The following is a 19,564-nucleotide window of genomic DNA, read 5'->3' as shown; positions in this document are numbered from 1 at the left end:
CCAGGGAGCACAGCTTCTGGCATACAATGAGGATGGCCTGTCAGTGTGTCCAGTCCGTATATCCTGCCTCAGAGGAAGCCTCAGCTCCCCGAGCTCCACAGCCACCTTCTGTGCAGAGCCGTGCCCCAGCCAGTTCTCAGCGAGGGGACTTACCTCGGTGACCTTCTTCTGCAGAGGGGACGGGGTGGGGCTGTTGTCGTTGCTCTCAGCTTCACTCTCACTGTTGCTGCCCTCCGTGCTGGTGGCAGCAGCAGCAGAGGCTGCAGTGGTGGCTGCAGTGGTGGCATTGGTGATGTTGGCCCCGCTGGCGTGACGCAGCTTCTTCTTCTCATCACGGGCTTGGTTCTGATGTTTGTAGTGTAGCACTGCTTCAAAGTTCATCACCGCCCATGCGTGCCAAGCCTAGGTGCATGGGGGAGAGTCAAAGGCAGACAAACACAGGCTAGCTCACGTCTAATGCAAAGCGAGGCGGAAGGCTGGATTCTGAGTGTGCAGAATGAGTCTCTAACTCTACATACTCCCAGGAAGTGGGCCTTACCACGATCAACGTGGCTCACTCATCTCGAGAGCAGTAACGGCTCTGGGCTTTTTGGTGAGCACTGTGAGGTCACAGTAAGGGTCAGTGTAAGCAAACATTAAGGCAGATGGGGGCTAGAAAAGGTGGGCAGTGGGAATACCAGTGATCTGAAGGGTTCCATAAAAAAGGGATTTGGCTAAGCCTTGCCTTGAACAAGGAAGGAACAGAGACAGGAAATTGGTCTTCCTGGCAGGGAAAAGACAGGTACATGGAGGGCATGTGTGAAGCTCGAGGACCGCAAGAGTCAGGGCCTCTGGCCAAGTGCTAGAGTGCCAGACAGTGGAGTCTGTGTGCTGGACTAAGGCAGCTGGTTTCACCTCAGAAAGTGGGGCTTCCTGAGGTCCCCCCAATTATTTTATATTAATGGATGCTTTGTCTGCATACATGTTATATGTATCACACATATGCCTAGTACTTATGATAGCCAGAAGAGGATACCAGATCCCCTGGAACTGGAGCTACATGTGGCTGTGAGGACTAACAAGGTTTCCACTAAGCAAAACTTCACTGGACGTATTTTCCAGCTCTGGATATGCAGCTATCAATAGAGGGGAATCATTGATCCTATCATAGCCTGGATTTTGTGTGTGTGCATGCGTGTGTGCATGTTAGGCGAATACTCTCTCACTAAGCTCCGTCCCGAGCCAAAGTGCACCATTTTCAGATGAGTGTGAAGCATCTGCAGAGGATAAATACACTTTATCCCAAATGTTTCTACGGTCTTCAAATCAACTTTGATCCCAGAGGGAAGAATTTATAACTTCCTAGTAAGGATGAAGATTTTGGAAAGAAATTGATGGCATTGTTATATCAATTATCTATTACCTGGAAGCCTTTAGAAAAGGAATATATGTTTCTTGGGCTTCTGACAGACTCAGGCATTCCAGGGACCTGGCTGTGACCATGGGAACAGGGGAGAACTCCATGGGAACAGGGCGCAAGCTGTGTGCAGAAGCGGGGGGTCTGGGGCCAGCGCCGGTGCTCCCTCACCTTGTACCAGCTGCGGTCGTGCTCTGTGGCGGCACTGTAGTACTGCAGCACCTTGGGGATGGTACTCTCATTGATGCCCTGGAGGTTCAGCTGCCACTCCCCAAGTTTCAGAAAACACCTGAAAACAGAAGAGCAAGACCCCATGTTGTTCTCTTCTATCAAAGGCCCGGAAGGAGAACAGCAGATTGCAGAGCATCCTAAAGACTTCCGACAGTTACTCTCGCTTTCAAGAGGCAACTGATGGATGTTCAGCCCTGTGAAAGTAAGGGGAAAGGGTTCTGTAGAAAACCTTGGAGGTGTCTTTTCTTCAGGATTTATGTCTTCCAGTGACAGCATAAACCAGGGACCTGGGACAGGTGCACCTGAATGGACCCACTATGCTTTGTGGAGGACAGTTTTGACTACTTTTTCCCTCACTGATCTTTTCTGCCTTCTGTACTCCTCCACTGCAGACAGCAACAAGGCTAATGCTAGTGTCTGTCGATTGCTACCCCAGGCACTGCTCTCTGGGCTCGGGTCTGGGCTCCTATACCACCTCACATCACTCTAGGAAACCAGGGCACAGAGAGAATAACCTACCTGGAGTCAGAGCTGTCTACACTTGGAACTATTAAAATAAGAAACCTGAATCAGTGAGAGGGCTCGACAGGTAAAGGCACTGCCACCAAACCTGATGACCTGACTTCCATGCTTGGGACTCCTAAGACAGGAGGGAACTGACCTTTGCAAGATGTCCTCTGGTCTCCATATGCATGCTGAGACTCGAGTCTGAGTAAGTGCACACACACACACACACACACACACACACACACACACACACACGGGCACACAGACATGGACACACACACACACACACACACACACAAGTAAAATTAAAAATGTATTTGGAAATATGGCCATACAGCAACTGGAGGCTGGCACAGGAGTACTCCTGCTGCCAAAGCCTTGGGAAGTAAGGGACAGAGACTGTGCAGCAGATGAGCTAATGGCTGCCTGGGATCCGTCTGTGGGAAATGAGAGATGCCAGCAGCAAGCTACTCTAGGAGCCTTGAGTGCCCTTGCAGAGGGCTGGGTGATGGGTAGGACTCACCTGGCCATGAGCTTATGCAGCTCCTGCTTGTGCTGCTGGTCCTCTGTGGCGATGGCATGCTGGGCCTGCTGCTGCATGGTCTGTACAAAGTGCTGCATGTGCTGGAAGGCGTCGATCTGTAGCGGGACAGAGGCACACAGAGCCACTGGGCACACTGCCCACCCTGGCAGGGCACCTAAGCCAGCACTCTCCAAAAGGAGCACCCTGGGCTGCAGGGTGAGTGTCCTACTGCACAGATCAGGGCGTGCTGCTGGGAGAGGGCCAGGCTAGTCCAGCAAAGTCATGGTTTACTTGTTTTAGATTTCCCCTGCCAACTCTAATTTTCACTTTAGGAAGTTCTGGGAAACCCACATGTCTGACCAACCCAGGTGACAATGCCCATGAAGCAACAGAAAACAAGTGCCTACTTCACTAAAAGTCATTGCCCCAGGGGAAATTAGGCTGATGGAAACTGTTTCTTTTTTTTTTTTTTTTTTTGGTTTTTCGAGACAGGGTTTCTCTGTATAGCCCTGGCTGTCCTGGAGCTCACTCTGTAGACCAGGCTGGCCTCGAACTCAGAAATCCACCTGCCTCTGCCTCCCAAGTGCTGGGATTAAAGGCCTGCGCCACCACGCCCGGCTGGAAACTGTTTCTAGCTAGTAAAACTTCAGTATGTATTTAAAACGCTAAGACACTTGGATGCTTCACCATGTCAAAACTATAGATTTAGCATCAGGTAGAACCCCAAACCCAGGTAAAGTAGAGCAGAGAAGACCTTCATGCACCCAAGCGGAGGAGGGAAGAGACACGAGGTAGGCAGGCGGCTTGGCAACAGAATTTACATCATCCTCCAGCCATTAGATCTTGGATCTACCATGAAGTTCTGGGGTCTGGCAGGAGGCAAGCAGTGACCATCTGAGTTAGGAGCAGACAGCTACACTGAGCAGGAGCAGTGCAGAGGCCGGATCTATACTGTCCAAGCCTGCTGCATCCAGACACACCAGCATCCTGATGCACATGGACCACAGTTGTGGGTTTTGTTTGGTGGTGCTGGTGACTAAATCTGAGATGCTGTGCATGCCAGACAAGCACTGTTGCTATGGAGGTATAGCCCTAGCCCCAGAGCTGTTAAAGGGCTTCCAGGATAAGTGGAGTGTGCAAACATACAAAGTTAAAAAATGACACAGTCAGGGCTGGAGAGATGGCTCAGCGGTTAAGACCACCGAGTGCTCTTCCAGAGGTCCTAAGTTCAATTCCCAGCAACCACATGGTGGCTCACAACCATCTGTAATGGGATCTGACTTAGACAGTGTACTCACATATATAAAATACATACATCTTTTTAAAAAATGACACAGTCTAAATGCACTAACAAGGGAGGGTCTATAGAAGGAGGGAGAAATCAACGCACCAAGAAGCATTAGCAATTCTTTCAGTAAACCTTATAAAAGTTCTCATGTTCCCATAACAGAAGCATGCTCCAATGTGAGAACGACCTGATGGACAGTAGAACTCCCTGGCTTAGTGGGGAGTTTTGTTTGTTTGTTTGTTTTGACACAGGATTTCTCTCTGTAGCCCTGGCTGCCCTGGAACTCACTCTGTAGACCAGGCTGGCCCTTGCCTCTGCCTCCCAAGTGCTGGGATTAAAGGCCTGCACAACTACTATCTGGCACCTAGATGCTTTTAAATGTAAGAAATCAACTAGTACTGAAAAAGACTTTTTTGGTTTTTTGTTTGTTTGTGTTCTTAAGACAGGGTCGCGGGGCTGGAGAGATGGCTCAGGTTGAGAGCACTGACTGATCTTCCAGAGGTCCTGAATTCAATTCCCAGCAACTACACGGTGGCTCACAACCATCTGATGCCCTCTTCTGGTATGTCTGAACACAGCTACAGTATACTCACATAAATAATAAATAAATCTTTTTTTGTTTGTTTGTTTGTTTGTTTGTTTTTAAAAAAGACAGGGTCTCTCTAGTCTGGCTGTCCTAGAATTCTCTCTGTCGACCAGGCTGACCTCAAACTCACAAGACCTACCTGCCTCTGCCTCCCAAGTGTTGGGGTTAGTAGCAAGTGCCATATGCCCTGCCTGAAATAGGATTGTAAAGCCATACATGGTAACATACGCCTCTGATCTCTGAACTCTGAAGGCTGAAGCAGGAAGACTGAAAGTTTGAAATCAGCCAGGGCTTCAAAGACTTCCTCAAAATACCAAAAACAAAACAAAAACTTCTGGGGCCTGAGGAATAATGCCCTGTGAGCAGAGTCAGTGTCTAGGGACTGGGAGAAGCAGCCAGGGAACACAATGCACAGTTACAAGGTAGACCGCAGCAGGGTTTATGAATTCTGTTCTAACAGATCTATGGTAATGGGACTGGAGAGATGGCTCAGTGGTTAAAAACTCGTTGCTCTTGCAGAAAGCTCTTGGGTCCAGTTTCCAGCACCCTCAGGGTAGTTCACAATGACTTGTAACTCCAGGTCTGGAGGATCCAAAACCCTCTTCTCACGTCTGTGAGCAATAGGCATACTTGGAGTGTAGAGACAAACATGCAGGCAAGTCATAAAATAACTAAAAGTCTGATTGTGAGGATTAGACACATGCTAAACATATGCTCTGTCCTCGAATGTCTTAGTCCATTTTTAATTTCATTCATTATTATTTATTTTGAGACAAGGTTATCTATCCCTTTGTAGCTCTGGCTGTCCTAAAACCCACTGTGTAGACCAGGCTGGCTTTGAGCCCATAAAGATCTTCCTGCCTCTGCCTCCCAAGGACTGGGACTTAAGGGTGTGTGTGTGCCACTACCACCCAGCTATTTCACTTATTTTTATTTCGGTTTTAATTATGTGTATATGTGTGTCTCTTTGTTCTAGGTTTGCACATTTAAATAGTGTTTGTGGAGGGCATCAGATCCTCTAGAGCTGGAGTTCTAGGCACCTGAGATGCTGGGTATTGAACTCAGGTTCTCTGGAAAAGGAGCAAGTCCTCTTACCATTGAACCATTTTAAAAATCATCAAATAACTGTACATTTATGGGGTATATGCAGTGTGATTTGATACATGCATTTAATATGCAATAATTAAATCAGGTATTTGGCACTGTCATCTCATTAAACATTTATCTCTCTGTGTTGGGAACATCTGCTTGTAGCACTTTCTAGATGTACACTCTGATAGACTACAGACACTGCTCTGTGCTGTGGAACACTAGAATCTGTGTCTGGCTTTCTTTACTGAACATGCATGGTGCTACATATGGTAGGATTTCTTTCTTTATTTTGTTCCTTTTTAAGATGAGAGTTTTGTTATGCTTCCTCATGCCACAGCACTCTAGAAAGTTCCAATCATCTCAGCTATTAATAGCACCTCTTTCACTGTCAAAACCCCTGGTTGGACAATGGGGTTATGTTCCTCCTCTCCCTGTCCCAGTTAAAGCATCACTCTGTGTATATAAACTGAAAGCCCATGTGATGGGCCAGCAACATACCTCCGTGGGTAAAGAGAGGTGCCTTCCACCAAGTCCGACCCCCAGGGTCCATATGGTAGAAGGGAAACCACTGAACGTCATCTTCCACGTGTGTCCCCCATCATGTGCATGTACACACATACAAATGCACACAAAACCTAGTCTACTCTTCTAAGGTAGGGCACATCTATTTTTTTCCCCTGTGAAGGGCCAGACAATGAACAGTTGGCATCTGTACCTGTGGATTCCATATTCTGGGACTCTACCAACTGTGGGTAAAAACACTCAGATCGGGTATGGTGGAACACACCTAGAGGCAGGGGATCAGGAATTTTAGGCCAGGGCTGGAGATGGATCTAAGGGTAAAGGTGGTTACACAGAGCCAGGTAACCAGAGTCTACTCCTAGAACTCACATGGTAGCATGAAAGGACTAATTCCTGGAAGCTGCCCCGTGACTCCCACACACATAGGCACAAACACACACTAAATAAACATGAAAAATAAAAAAATAAAAAGGGAAGAATTCAAGGCCGGTCTAGAGTACACAGTGAGACTATCACATAAAAACAAAGACATGCCGGGCGTGGTGGCGCACACCTTTAATCCCAGCACTTGGGAGGCAGAGGCAGTGGATTTCTGAGTTCGAGGCCAGCCTGGTCTACAGAGTGAGTTCCAGGACAGCCAGGGCTACACAGAGAAACCCTGTCTCGAAAAAACAAACAAACAAACAAACAAATAAAATAAAAAAAAAAAACAAAAAAAACAAAGACATATGGCATTTGTCCTTGTCCTTCTGGGCAACACTGACACAGAAAGCAAACACTTTCCAAATATCTACACTGACATGACAGCCACAGACCAAAGCTGCTCTGGCCTTCACCAGAGAATCTTCTCGGGAGGATGACGCAGTGCACGCAGTCTCACAGCTTCCAAAGATAATGACGGTAAGTGATGGTTCTGGGTGCAGCCTTAAGTGGGATAGTTACATCCTGCCCTTAAGGCTCAGGGTGCATTGTGGAGGAAGAGTAGGGAAGTGTGTAAGACAAGAACATGGGGTGAGGGGCTATGGATACCATCCTGTAGATCTGACATACTGTGATAATCAGCTCCCAGTAACTGTGGCTACCTGCACTGGGTCCAGAGGACTGCTCCATCAACAATTAGTTGTGGAAAGGGGAGGGTCTCATTTGGCCCTACTCTCTTTTTCAACTATTGGTATTGATAGATTCTGCAGAGGGGATCACTATCCACAGCTGCACACGGCAGTAGCAACTAAGACAGACATGAAGTGTGAGAGAGTATGAATTATTTATGAACAAATTAAAAAGTAAAAACAAAAAACCAAAAATAAATGTGAAGTAGGGTGGGGCGGGGTGGGGTGGGAGAGGGAGGTTTAAGCCAGGGTCTGAGTGACAGTGACAGACTGGTGAGCCATGAATGAGGATGGGGCAGATCCACAGACATGCCTAAAAGCAGTGAAACTCTTGTTTCCTACAGACATTGCTCTTCCAGCTCCACCGACCTGTACCGGCCTTGACAAAGGATTAGCATCTTCCGTGTCTCTTTGGTTTGTTTCTAGGAAGGCTACACTGTGGACTTAATGTGACTTAGAACAAGGCGGGAGGAGGGAGCACTGAAAAGCCTGACTGACAGGGTTGGCGACCTCAGCTGTCAAGTGTTCTCAAGCAGGCGGCAGCTACACCAGAAGCTCCACAGCCAGGGGTCCAGTGCCCAGGGTCTACATGCTCTATGTCACAGGCAATCCAGACAGTTCAAAGTTTTCTTTCTTCTTCCTTTTTGGTGAGACAGGGTTTCTCTAGCCCTGGCTGTCCTGTCACTCACTCTGTAGACCAGGCTGGCTTCAGATTCACAGAGATCTGTGTGCCTGAGTGCTGGGATTACAGGCATATACCACCGCTGCTGGTGGCAGTCTGAAGGCTTTGCTGTGGGCTTCACAAGGAGCCAGACAGGGCTGCTGGGACCCCTGTGGGGCTGCCCTACGTATGGCTAGGAACCATGGGTGAACTCACCATCTTTCTACTCTCCAGTGCAAGAAACTAAAAACAAATTTTCTTTCCTTCTTTAGAGATAAAGAGGGGAAAAGTCATTTCTTCCCTTCAGTAAGTGAACTAGCAGTTATGAAAGGAAGGCCCCCATCAGATGGGGGTGGGGGGAGACCAGCCTGTCTCTAGACTGTCTTGTGTCTTAGCAAGGACCAGGCACCTATCTAATGTCTTCCTGAGGGCAAGGCCTGCTTTGTGTTTGGAAAGGCGGAGAGAGAGGACCCTGGTGACAGTACAGGGAAGGCTGTGCCGAGACAGCCTGGGCTTGAACACATCCTTCAGGTAGGTTTCTAGATCTTGAACCTCACCAGCGTTTGTGTGACTTAGAAAAGTCCCTGTGCTATGTACCGATAGTCTGGGCTCTGCTTATTACAGTGAAATGAGGCAGTCCTTGGTTAAGGCATCTCCGGTCTCTGCTCTCTGCAGGAAGGCAATGCTTACAGGGCACATACACACCTAGCGCCTTCTGTTCTTCTCACTTGCCTGCAATTGTTAGGTAGGGGCTCAGAGAGGGAAAACAAAAGGAATCCTCCAACAGTGCACTCGGGGAGGACAGGGCCAGCAGCGAGGAACAAAACCAGCCACAGAGCAGATGCCTGACTGCTCACTGCATTCTGAGTGTCGCTCAAAGTCACACCAGTCAACTACCTTAGGAGAACCACTTCAAGACTGCAGTGGGCACAGAAGGCTGAGTTCCCTCTCCCTTTGAGAAGGATGATGGGGAACCCCAAACAGGTATGATGTTGTCTTCAAGGCCTGTGGGTTTGTAAACTGCCACCAGCATCCAGAGATTGTTTCAAACAAAAAACAAGAGCGTATCTGTTTCCCAAGGACTTGTCTGTAAACAAGAAGGAATTCTCCACTGGCTTCAGGAACTCCCTCCTTGTCTTAGCATTTCTCCCTGCATGCTGCTGCATTTGAATCCAAATCGATGACAGGAAAGGAGACCAGAAGTCTGAGAAGCTAATCCAGCTGGTTTTATAAAGCTCTAGTCTGGATTTCATGAATATGGGACCATGTGCCAAGTGGCCGGCCTCCTCTCAAGGCCCAGGACTTTTCAGATACTAAAGATGATAACTGTGACTTCATGCACTGGAGTCTCTACCTGACTGTGACTCCCATTGTGAAACTGGAAGAAGCCCAACACTGTAGGTGGGTGCGGCCTCTGCTGGAAGGGGAGGAACCTCCTACCTTCCGAGCGCTTTTCCACATGTTCTTCATGTAGGCATAGGTCACTTGAGGGTGAGCTGTTGGCAGAGGATGGTCAAGTTGCCGAGATGGATCAACTCCCAAGAGCAACACTAAGGTTTTATGAGCAAGAGCCTAAAAAACAAGAGGGCAAGTTACAAACAGAACGGGGGCAGGGTATCACCCCGGCGCTGGGGTTACTCACCAGTCTGCCGCTCTTGCCACACAGGCTTGCGTACTTGAGCCAGGTTCTCATGTCCTCGTGAGGGCTGACCACAAGGGACCGGACCATGAGGATTTTCTGCCAGTCCTCTACAATACGCTGGCAGCCCTGGAAGGTTCAGAAATGAGTTAGACCTGTCCTCTGCCCCACCTGAAATCTCACACCAACAGCCACATTTTCTCTGAAAAAGGGAATCACTGTGAAGGAACTTGTCAACAATCAGAGAAGCGTAGGGCGTGGTGGCTGAGCCGAGTCCTGGTGTGCCAAGTACTCTGTGGCTTTGAGACAGTTACTTAACCTTTCTGACTGATCTGTGGATTAAAATGAAAATGTCATTAACTTCACAGGACTGTGGTAATGGGTAAATTAAATTATTTAGATTCTTTGTGGGTTGTGAATGTATTCTTTAAAAACAATGTTTTTTTTTTTTTTTTTTTTTTTTTTACACTTACTTGTTTGCATGAACAAGGGCATGTATAAGCCACAACAAACGTGTGGAGATCAGTTTGTGGGAGACATGTGGATTTTGGGGACTGAACTCAGGCATACAAACATGGCAGAAAGCACTTTCATTCCTTAAGCCATCTTGCTGTCTCCAATGTAGTGTCTGTGTGAGCATGTGTGTGTGTGTGCTGCGTGTTCAATTCCAGGCACTCTCTCTCAGCTGCCTCTCTTCTCATACTCTGTTCTCTAAGGCAGGTCTATCTCAAACCTTGAGCGAGACTGTCTGGCCACAAAACCCTGAATGCTCCCTCCGTCTTTGTCTTCCCAGTGCTGGGATTACTAGTGCAGGCTATCATCACGTTATCATGGGTAGGTTTTCACAGACGTGCTGGAGATCACGGAACTCCAGTCTTCATGATTGCTTACCAACTGAATCATCTCTCCAGCTCCCAAGTACTGAATTCAAAGTCAGTGCTCTGTTTCACTTGCCCTTTTGTTTTTGAGACATGGTCTCACCCCATAGCCCTGGCTGTCCTAGAACTCACTATGTAGATTGGATGAGGCCAGCCTTGAACTTACAGAGAATCTACAGGTCTCTACCTCCCTGGATGCTAGAATTAAAATAATGTGCCACCATTCTGGGTTCACTCACTCCTTTTAAAATTTTTATTTTATGTGTATGCGTGTTTTACCTGTGTGTGTATGTCTTGTACCACATATGTGCACAACCCCCACAGAAGCCAGAAGGGGACGCCAGATCCCCTGAAATTGAGTTACTAACAGCTTCAAGCTGCTACATGGGTACTTAGAATAGAACCTGTTTCCTCTAAATGAGTAGCCAGTGCTCTTAGCTGTTGAGCCATCTCTCCAGCCATATATTGTTTTAAGTTTTAGTCTCTGGTGAAGATGACTATCACTGACCAAAAATTAAATTTAAAATGTATTTTTTAAAATTCAAAAGACTAAGTGTATAAGACATTTAAATAATTAAACTTTTAAATGATGTTGTTGATAAGTTAGTGAGGCCGAGGCTTGCATCTTTACAGGTATGGTTTCTTGGTGTGGCGTCACTGGCTACCTTATATTCCCTGCTCCTTTTATTATGTCTGATCAAAACTGCATCTAGAAGAGGAAGTGGTTATAGACTTGATAGCACATGCCTCTAACCCCAACACTTAGGAGGAAGAGGCAGGAGAGTTTCTGCGAGTGGTCTTCATGGCAAGTTTCAGGCTAGCCAGAGCTACAAATACCAAGTAAACAGGGGCTGGACAGTTGGTTCGGAGGTTAAGAGCACAGGCTGCTCCTGCTCTTTAGCGGACCTAAGGTCCATTCCAGGCACCCAACAGCAGCTCATAACTGCCAGAATTTCAGTTCCAGGGGAGCTGACACCTTCTTCTGGCTTCCACAGGAGCTAGACACATACATGGTGCACAGACACACATGCGGACAAAACACCCATGCACACAAAATAAACAAATAAATCTCCCTTCCCCCAAAACTGAAAGAAACGTGACATAAGAAAGGAGATAATTAATTTACTTACATGTGATTTTTTTTTTTTTTTGGTTTTTCGGGACAGGGTTTCTCTGTGTAGCCCTGGATATCCTGGAACTCACTCTGTAGACCAGGCTGGCCTCGCACTCAGAAATCTGCCTGCCTCTGCCTCCCAAGTGCTGGGACTAAAGGCGTGCGCCACCACACCCGGCATGTGAATTCTTTATAATTAGAAAAACCCGACAACTTAATCATTATCACAAAGATAACTTTCTTCCACCTTAGCATACGTGCTTGCTGCTATGTGCATTATGTATGGAAGTTGGTGGACAGCTTGTGAGAGTCGGCTGTTTCCTCCTTCTACCATGTCCCCCCAGACTCAAACTCAGGACGCCAGGCTTGGCGGCAATCACCTTTACGACTGGGCCACCATGCCAGCCTACACTGATTTTTGTATCAAATGACTGGTAGGTGAACTTTTCCATCCTTGTTGATTAAAAAGTCACACTCAGGAAGGAAGTGTGGTCCTGGGATCTGTCATGTCTTATGTGAATTTCACAAATCCAAAACCTAGTGACAGTGACCTCTAGCTTCTGTGTTTCATGGGGCACACTGGGCCTGACCTGGGAACCTGAGACAAAAGACATGAGCTACAGCCGACCTTTTCAACTGCCCAGAGGCCAAGAGTGGTTCTGAGGATCTGAGATGACTTGACCACGCATGTGGCAGCTGTCCAGCCCCAGCAGCTCACTTAGTGTTTTGTCTGCACGCCACCTTCCAGAACAAAGTTTCCTGCAGGACAACTCTACTTCCAGCCTTGGGTAATAGCTTCCCAGCCCACAAGGTTGACAATGATTTGGAAAGTGAGGAAGAAGAACACTGAGTGATTACTCTGATTGCCTCTCACCAACAGTGAGCTTCTCCCACATGCTCCAATCATCTGGCTCACTGTAGGCTGACGAGCCTCCTGCTGTCTGGAGACAGGGCTCAGGAAGGTGATGGCAATACTCTGAACTTGGGGAAGCTAGCACGAGCCTTCCCCTCCATCTAATTCCATCATGCTCCTTCCAACTCTATATTTCCAAGTTCTCCATGCTGGAATGTCGAGATCATCAGCTCCCCAATTTGGAAGCTCCACACCCTAATGCTGGCATTTAAAACACCAGGTCGTGTATAAGCCAAGTGGGAAGTGCTTTCCTTGTGGAATTTTTTCTGAGACAATTTTCCATCAAAACATTCACTGGTATTTTATAATTACTAATAAAACATGTAGAAGAACTGTATGTGCTCACTTCAGAGCCATGAATGACTGTGCCCAGTGTGCTTTCCTGTCCAGTGGAATGTGCACTGAGCTTCCTAGACAGGAATGCGTCCTGGAGTCAGGGTCTGTCACAGGCTACTGAAGAACTTGAAGGCATAAACCTTGATTGTTCTGGAGAGAAAGTGGGAATTAGGTGTGGATGCAGCCAAGAAGAAATAGTTTAAAACTAAAGGCAGTGATTGTGACAACAGAAAGACCAGTGGTTTCCAGAGCAGTATATGAACACACATGTGTGGTTTCCAGAGCAGTGTGTGTATCCATGTACTGTTTTTAGAGCAGTGTGTGCACCCATGTACTGTTTCCAGACCAGTGTATGAGCACACATGTGTAGCTTCCAGAGCAGTGTGTGTGCACCCATGCACTGTCTTTAGAGCAGTGTGTGCACCCATGCACTGTCTTTAGAGCAGTGTGTGTACCCATGCACTGTCTTTAGAGCAGTATGTGCACCCATGCACTCTCTTTAGAACAGTGTGTGCACCCAAGCACTGTTTCCAGAGCAGTGTACACCCATGCACTGTTTTTAGAGCACTGTGTACCTTGAGTATGTGGTACAGGAGGTAGACCTCAGGGCCCCAGGGATGCCGGGCAAGTGCTGGGTCACTGAACCACATCCCTAGTGTACTTTTTTTTTTTTTCTGATGATCTTTCTCATTTTTCAAGGACTGGGAGACAGGCTGCTCTTTCCAGGGACACTTAAGACCCTCTCAGGTCTAGAGATAACAGCTCCTCAGGTTGCCATGATTAGAATGCCACTCTGAAATGCTGGCGGAAGCCTTGGGAAAGTCTCTTTGAGATCTGACCAGAAGTGCTAGAATGAGACTAACCTAAAGAGTTGTCATAAGCAGGAGTTCTGACTCAAAGCATTCAGCAACTCTTATGAGAACACTGGGTGCCTGTGCCTACTAACTACACTTAGAGGGGTGGGTCTCAGCTTGGGTCACATTGTAAAGTCATTTGAGAGCCAGGAGAGATTCAGATCCTGGATGTATCCTGTATATGCCATGTGGAAAGCTAAGTGGCTCTCTGAGCGAATACGCTGTGGAGGTCTCAGCTGGAGCACTGAGAGCGAACCCGTGAGTCCCAGGTTACCATTTCCAAGTGGAGGGTCCCAAGTGTCACACACTTTCTTCCATTTCTGGAAAAGCCTGGAAGGAGTTGCTAACTGGTTGCTAACTCAGAGCCACAGCTGAGGTGGTAAGCCTTTGAAGGCTCTGCTTGGGAGAGGTGGCAGAGCAGAGTAGAGCAGAAAAGGGGGTGAGGGTGCAAGAGCCCCGCAGGCCCGGGGCCGTCTCCAGCTTACCTGCAGTCTCTCCCACCAGATCTGCCGGATGATCTCCCGACGCTCAGGGACGAGTTTGTACTGAATAACCTCCTCCAGCTCCGACAGCATGTGGCAAGAAACCATGGCCTGATGGAAGCAGATCACATTCCAGCCTAATTTTCACACAACAGCCCCCAAGCAGAGCGAACCTGAACCAGCCTCTGCTGTCAGGACATCTGCGGACCCCAGAAACAGCAAGTTCTCAGCAGCCTGCTGCGCCCTCGACAGCCCACTCGTTAGGGCTATGGATTCCGACAAGGTGCAGCCCACTCAACACTCACCCCGTAGGCTCGGCTGTAGCTCTCTCCTGCCATGGCAGTCAGCTCTGCATCCAACAGGTCCCTGGCCTTGTCAATGCACTAGGAGAGAAACCAGGAAACTCTACACCTGGGCTCTGCATTTGGGGCTTCATAGAAATTATTTGTGTCACTCTAGTGTCATTCTAGTGATGAAGCAAAATACCACAGGAGGGCAGAAAACCTGCTTAATCTGGGTGGCCAGAGAAGGGCACCTACTACCCAGTGGCTCATCAAAGACTGAGTGGCCCATGGCACTGTCAAGTAGAAGCTCCGGGAACACTCACAAGCCTGGGTGGTGAGGAGGGAACGTGTGCTATGGGGCAGAATCACTGCACTCTTGCGCAGTAATGGGTTGTCCTTGGGCCCTGCCTTTTCATTTCCCTTGATGGGCATGTTGTGGTAACAGATTGGACATGGCAGTGGCTCTAAGGTGGGGTCAAGGAGTGCATGCGTCTGCAATGCTCTTTATGGAAATGGGCACCTCTGTCTCTGACCCGGAAGACTCAGGTCTGGAATCCTGTCAAGTACTCTAGCACAGGGCTACCACAGGATCGCGCTCTGCACCTTCTCTGTACTACCACTTAAAATAAAACCCCTCTCGTGGAGTTCTTCTTTTTCTGAATGTTTTAGGCTAATTGCTATGTTGGCATCTCTGAGATACTCAGATCATTTACTGACAGTCTGGTGTCTGACAAGGTGGAGACAACCACTTCATTATGCATTCTGCAAGTTAGAACAGTGTGTGCTCCCTGTGTCCAGAAGATCCCCACAGTGGGGATCTGGCTCTCCAAATCCTCGCTTGGTGAAACTTAAGAGCTCCTCTCACTAGACTAGAACTTAGGCAAGGTGTTTAAAAGGGCTGAAAATGACCCAAGAAGCTACTGTCAAAGTAGTAACAATCCACCCCCAACCCCCGCCCCCAGGAACACTCCAGAAGCCTAGCTTATGCCTACTGCTCTTCTCTGTGGTGGATACTATGTATCAAGGCCATGCACAGAGTTCTGAGATGTGAACATGGCTGAAGTTCAATAACTAACACAGACATGTGCTTAGGAATCAAAAGGTCGCGCACAGTTAACTTTTTCTTTTCCCTTTTTTCTTTGCTGGATGGTCTGGACACACATTTTCTCACCTGTTGGGCCAAGGAGAAAAGATCCTGATGTAAAGCCAACACTGCCCTGTAAAAGGCCCCGTCGTGGGTGTCCCGAGGGATCATGCAGGTGTACTCCTCCATGCTGTCCCACTGACCTAGGGACACAAACACATGACACAGGATCAGGGGGACAGCACCACCACATCTTGTCATTGATACCTTCATTTAGCTTGAGATACACACAAGTCAAATGGACTGGGGCCTGATGTACCTGCTGAGCCCTACAATCTATTGTGGAGGTTCGCTTAACAAAACCACATCTGTCTTCTAAGTGAGGGACTCTGCTGGTGCCCCAAGGAGTATCCTAAGACAAGAAGCAGGGCCTAAGTGCAAAGCCAGCACATCAGGCAGGCTTAATGCTACCCCTCATTAATCCAGAGTTCTCCAGGTAAGATAAAATCACATCCTTCCCCACAGGTGAGCACCTCGCAGCTCAAAGAAATACTGGGAAATTACATTTCCTTTAAGCAATTGAAAATGGCCATCATACAATTCGAGGACAGGCTTTGACAAACTGCTTGCCCTTTTCACTGTGGCAGTGATCTCTTGTGTCATGTTAGAATGGAGTAATGGCTGCCCCAGGGAGAGATATGTACTTCCTCCCCTGGTGCTGAGCAGGCATCCAACCTCAATCCTGCCAACACCATCTGCAGAAGAGATACCAGCCTCATTAGGTGCAAACTGCAGGGCTGCTGTTTTTACAAGGCATTTTCCAGCATTCCACTCCCAACTATTGGTTCATCCATTACCAACGCCTCTGGGCAAAAGCAGACAGCAATAGATGACTCCTCAGGAAGCAATTTGTTTTTAAAAGCCGTGGGGGGTGGGGGTGGGATGACGATGATGGATGACGCGGAGGGGCAGTTGCTACTCTGCTCTAGGCTCCGGGATGGTTCTGCACAGCCGCATCCTGTCTATCCTCTCCTGTCCCATCAAGAAATGCAGAGTTGGGACTAGAGGAATGGCTCAGCGGTGAAGAGCTTATACGGCTCTTGGAGAAAAGCAGAGCTTGGTTCCCAGAACCTACATGAGGCACGTCACAACCACCCCGAACTCCAGCTCCAGGAGGATCTGACCCCGTGGCTCTTGCTAACACCTGCACTCACGTGCTTATAGCTACAAACACATAAACATAATTAAAAATGAACAAACAGACAGAAAGAACTGCAAGCCCCAGTTAGGGAACAGGGTCAGAAGTCTACACATCTGGACCCGGCAGGGCAGAATGCTGCACCGTTAAATCCAGCACTGGGGAGGCAGAGGCACGATAGCCAGGGCCACAAGATGAAACTCTAGCTAAAAAATAAACAGAATATCATTATAACAGGCTCTAGTAGCAGGGAAGGTATCAAGTGTCAGGTAGTGAGAACCGATAAAACGTGATTGAAATGTTTGTGACTGTTGGAGAAGGCGGTGGCATCATTGTCCCAATCAGTTATACACATGTAGTGAAAGACCTATAAACATTAAGAAACAAAGCAAGGGGGCTGGAGAGATGGCTCAGCAGGTAAGAGCACCGACTGCTCTTCCAAAGGTCAAATCCTAGCAACCACATGGTGGCTCACAACCACCTGTAACAAGATCTGACGCCCTCTTCTGGAGTGTCTGAAGACAGCTACAGTGTACTTACATATAATAAATAAATAAATCTTAAAAAAAAAAAAGAAAAGAAAAGAAAAGAAAAAAAAAAGAAAAGAAAAGAAAGAAACAAAGCGAGACAGGCAACTCCCTTCCACCTTCCATCCTATCTGAGGCACAGGGGATGGGTGGTGCCCTAACAATGTATGGATCACGTGGTGAAAAGGTACTGCACACAGGCAGCAGGGAAAGCTAAGGCAAGAAAGCCAAGTGCCAAATTCCACCATGACATAAAGAAATCTACTTCCTTATCCCTGTTTCCTGTCACAGGGCTTCTAAGACCCTGGAGCTCCTGTGGGGCGAGATTGTTTTTTAACAAGATACGAGGACTACAACCCACCCACATGCTGCTGAGGCTGCAGCAATTTCCTCTGAGATAAAGATGCCATCTCTGAGGGAAGCTCCTTAGGACTCAGGATGTTCTGAAGGAGGGTTGGGTGTGGGGTGGTCCACGCTGCCAGGAAGCTCTGAAAACTCCTGAAGTAACCAAACTCGAAAGCTCCAGGAAGTTCCTGAAACTCATCATCTGCACCAGCCCCTCCCTCCTCAAGCACTAAGATGTTCTGACACTCAAGACAAGCTGAGCTGCCTGCCAGAGACTCCAACCTGTTTAGCTATCTGCAAATGGTGAAGTGAACTTCAAGGTTCCAGCTTTCATGAGCTGCTACCTAGCTGGGGTGGGCTTTTATAAGCTACCCCTGACCCATATTGCTATAAGGGATGCCAGAGGCATTCACAGAGCTGGTCTTTGGAGGCATCCTGTCGTTTTCTGTAAGAGGAGAGCAGTATCACTGGTGTCTAACATGAGTGTAGGCTTGAGGGCCTGAGTCCTTCAACTGTAAGGGGTGATAGCTTACCCACATCTCAATCCCAATCTCGCTCACTGAGCTATTTTTACCCATGCCTCAGGAGTTTGTCAAAATGACAGTGGAAACGGACAGATGGAGGGAATCAGTACATTGGCACAGATGGCCATCACCTTCTTACAGACTGTTATCCCTGCATCTCTGCAGCTCATGCTTTGATAGAGTCCCCAGCCTGACTGGGTGCCCACAGAGAAGCCTTACCTAAACCCCACGCTGCAGCAGCAGCCATCCGGGCCATCTTAGCCTGGGTCTCATCATTAACCAGAGTCCACTTTTCACAGCACTGCTGATGAAGCTGGCCCCTGGAGGAAGAGAAAGTGCAGTCAGGTTAGCAGAACTTTGCTCTACAACCCATGAATTTCTTTTGGGCTAGCCAGGGTCCAAAGTAACTGGTTGCCTTGAACTTGGGAGCCTGGAAACAGAGAAGTGAATGGCTTGTTTGTGGTTTCTAGGGTCTAGTGAGAGTTTATTAAGCAGAATGCAGTGTCTAACTCTGTGTGATATAAAATATCTTCAATATCTGGCACCTTAATAACTACTAAGTTAACATTTGGCCTCTCAGTTCAGGCTTGGGTCTTTCTATGCTTTTTAGGCAGGTCTACAGAGAAAGCAATCTAAGAGAAACATCTGGACATTCCTTTTGAGGGCAAAGCTACAGAGAAGGCTGGCTCTTACAAGTACTAATGTCTGACTTCAGTCTGAGATGAACTCAGTCTATGCAGAAGTAAGGTTCCATCAACCAAACACCAGGAAGCCACTTACTCTCAGAGTGGTGCACAGTTATTAAGGGTATAGGAAAGGACCGAGAGGGTTTTAAAATTTTTATTTTAAATTAAAGAAACAAAATGAACTGAGCATTTGTATGTGTGACTTTGTGCATGCAAGTGCAAGTACTTGTGGAGGCCAGAAGAGGTGTGTGTGTGTGTCCTCTGGAGCTGGAGCAGAAGCAGGTCGTGAGCACCTCCATGTGGGGGCTTGGGCTCTATGCAAGATTGATGAGCCAGCTCTTCAGCTCTCTAGCTGTCTGTTTTTTGACACAGAATTTTATGTAGCTCAGGATGGCCACAAATTTACTATGCAGTCAGGGTTGGCCTTGAAATCCTGACCCTTAGCCAGGTAGTGGTGGTGCATGCTTTTAGTCCCAGCACTCAGGAGGCAGAGGCAGGCGGATTTCTGAGTTCGAGGCCAGCCTGGCCTACAGAGTGAGTTCCAGGACAGCCAGGGCTACATAGAGAAACCCTGTCTCAAAAAAACAAAAGCAAAACAAAACCACCAACAACAAAAATCCTGATCCTCTTGTCTCTACCTCTCAAGTGCTGGAATTACTGGCATACACATTATGACCACCTAGATACTCAGATATGAACAGAAATCCCAGTAGGGGGCTAGAGAGAAGGTTCAGTGGGTAAAAGCACTGGCTGTTCTTCCAGAGGACCCAGGGTCAGTTCTCAGC

At 47.8% G+C, this 19,564-nt stretch overlaps 1 protein-coding gene across 1 annotated transcript in view; it reads right to left on the bottom strand.

Annotated features, from left to right (window-relative positions):
- Mtor (mechanistic target of rapamycin kinase) overlaps positions 1-19,564 on the bottom strand; it is a 116,271-nt gene that overhangs the window by 21,930 nt on the left and 74,777 nt on the right. Inside the window, exons 31-39 of the mRNA XM_021200534.1 lie at positions 18,313-18,413; positions 15,587-15,702; positions 14,437-14,514; positions 14,135-14,242; positions 9,558-9,683; positions 9,356-9,487; positions 2,658-2,773; positions 1,568-1,685; positions 154-402 (exon numbers count right to left, since the gene is read on the bottom strand). Coding sequence (XP_021056193.1) covers positions 154-402; positions 1,568-1,685; positions 2,658-2,773; positions 9,356-9,487; positions 9,558-9,683; positions 14,135-14,242; positions 14,437-14,514; positions 15,587-15,702; positions 18,313-18,413 — 1,144 coding nt within the window. The remainder of the gene's footprint in view (positions 1-153; positions 403-1,567; positions 1,686-2,657; positions 2,774-9,355; positions 9,488-9,557; positions 9,684-14,134; positions 14,243-14,436; positions 14,515-15,586; positions 15,703-18,312; positions 18,414-19,564) is intronic.

This window comes from Mus pahari, chromosome 6, assembly GCF_900095145.1.
Source record: "Mus pahari chromosome 6, PAHARI_EIJ_v1.1, whole genome shotgun sequence".
NCBI lineage: Eukaryota > Metazoa > Chordata > Mammalia > Rodentia > Muridae > Mus > Mus pahari.
This window is presented reverse-complemented; position numbering and strand designations above follow the sequence as displayed.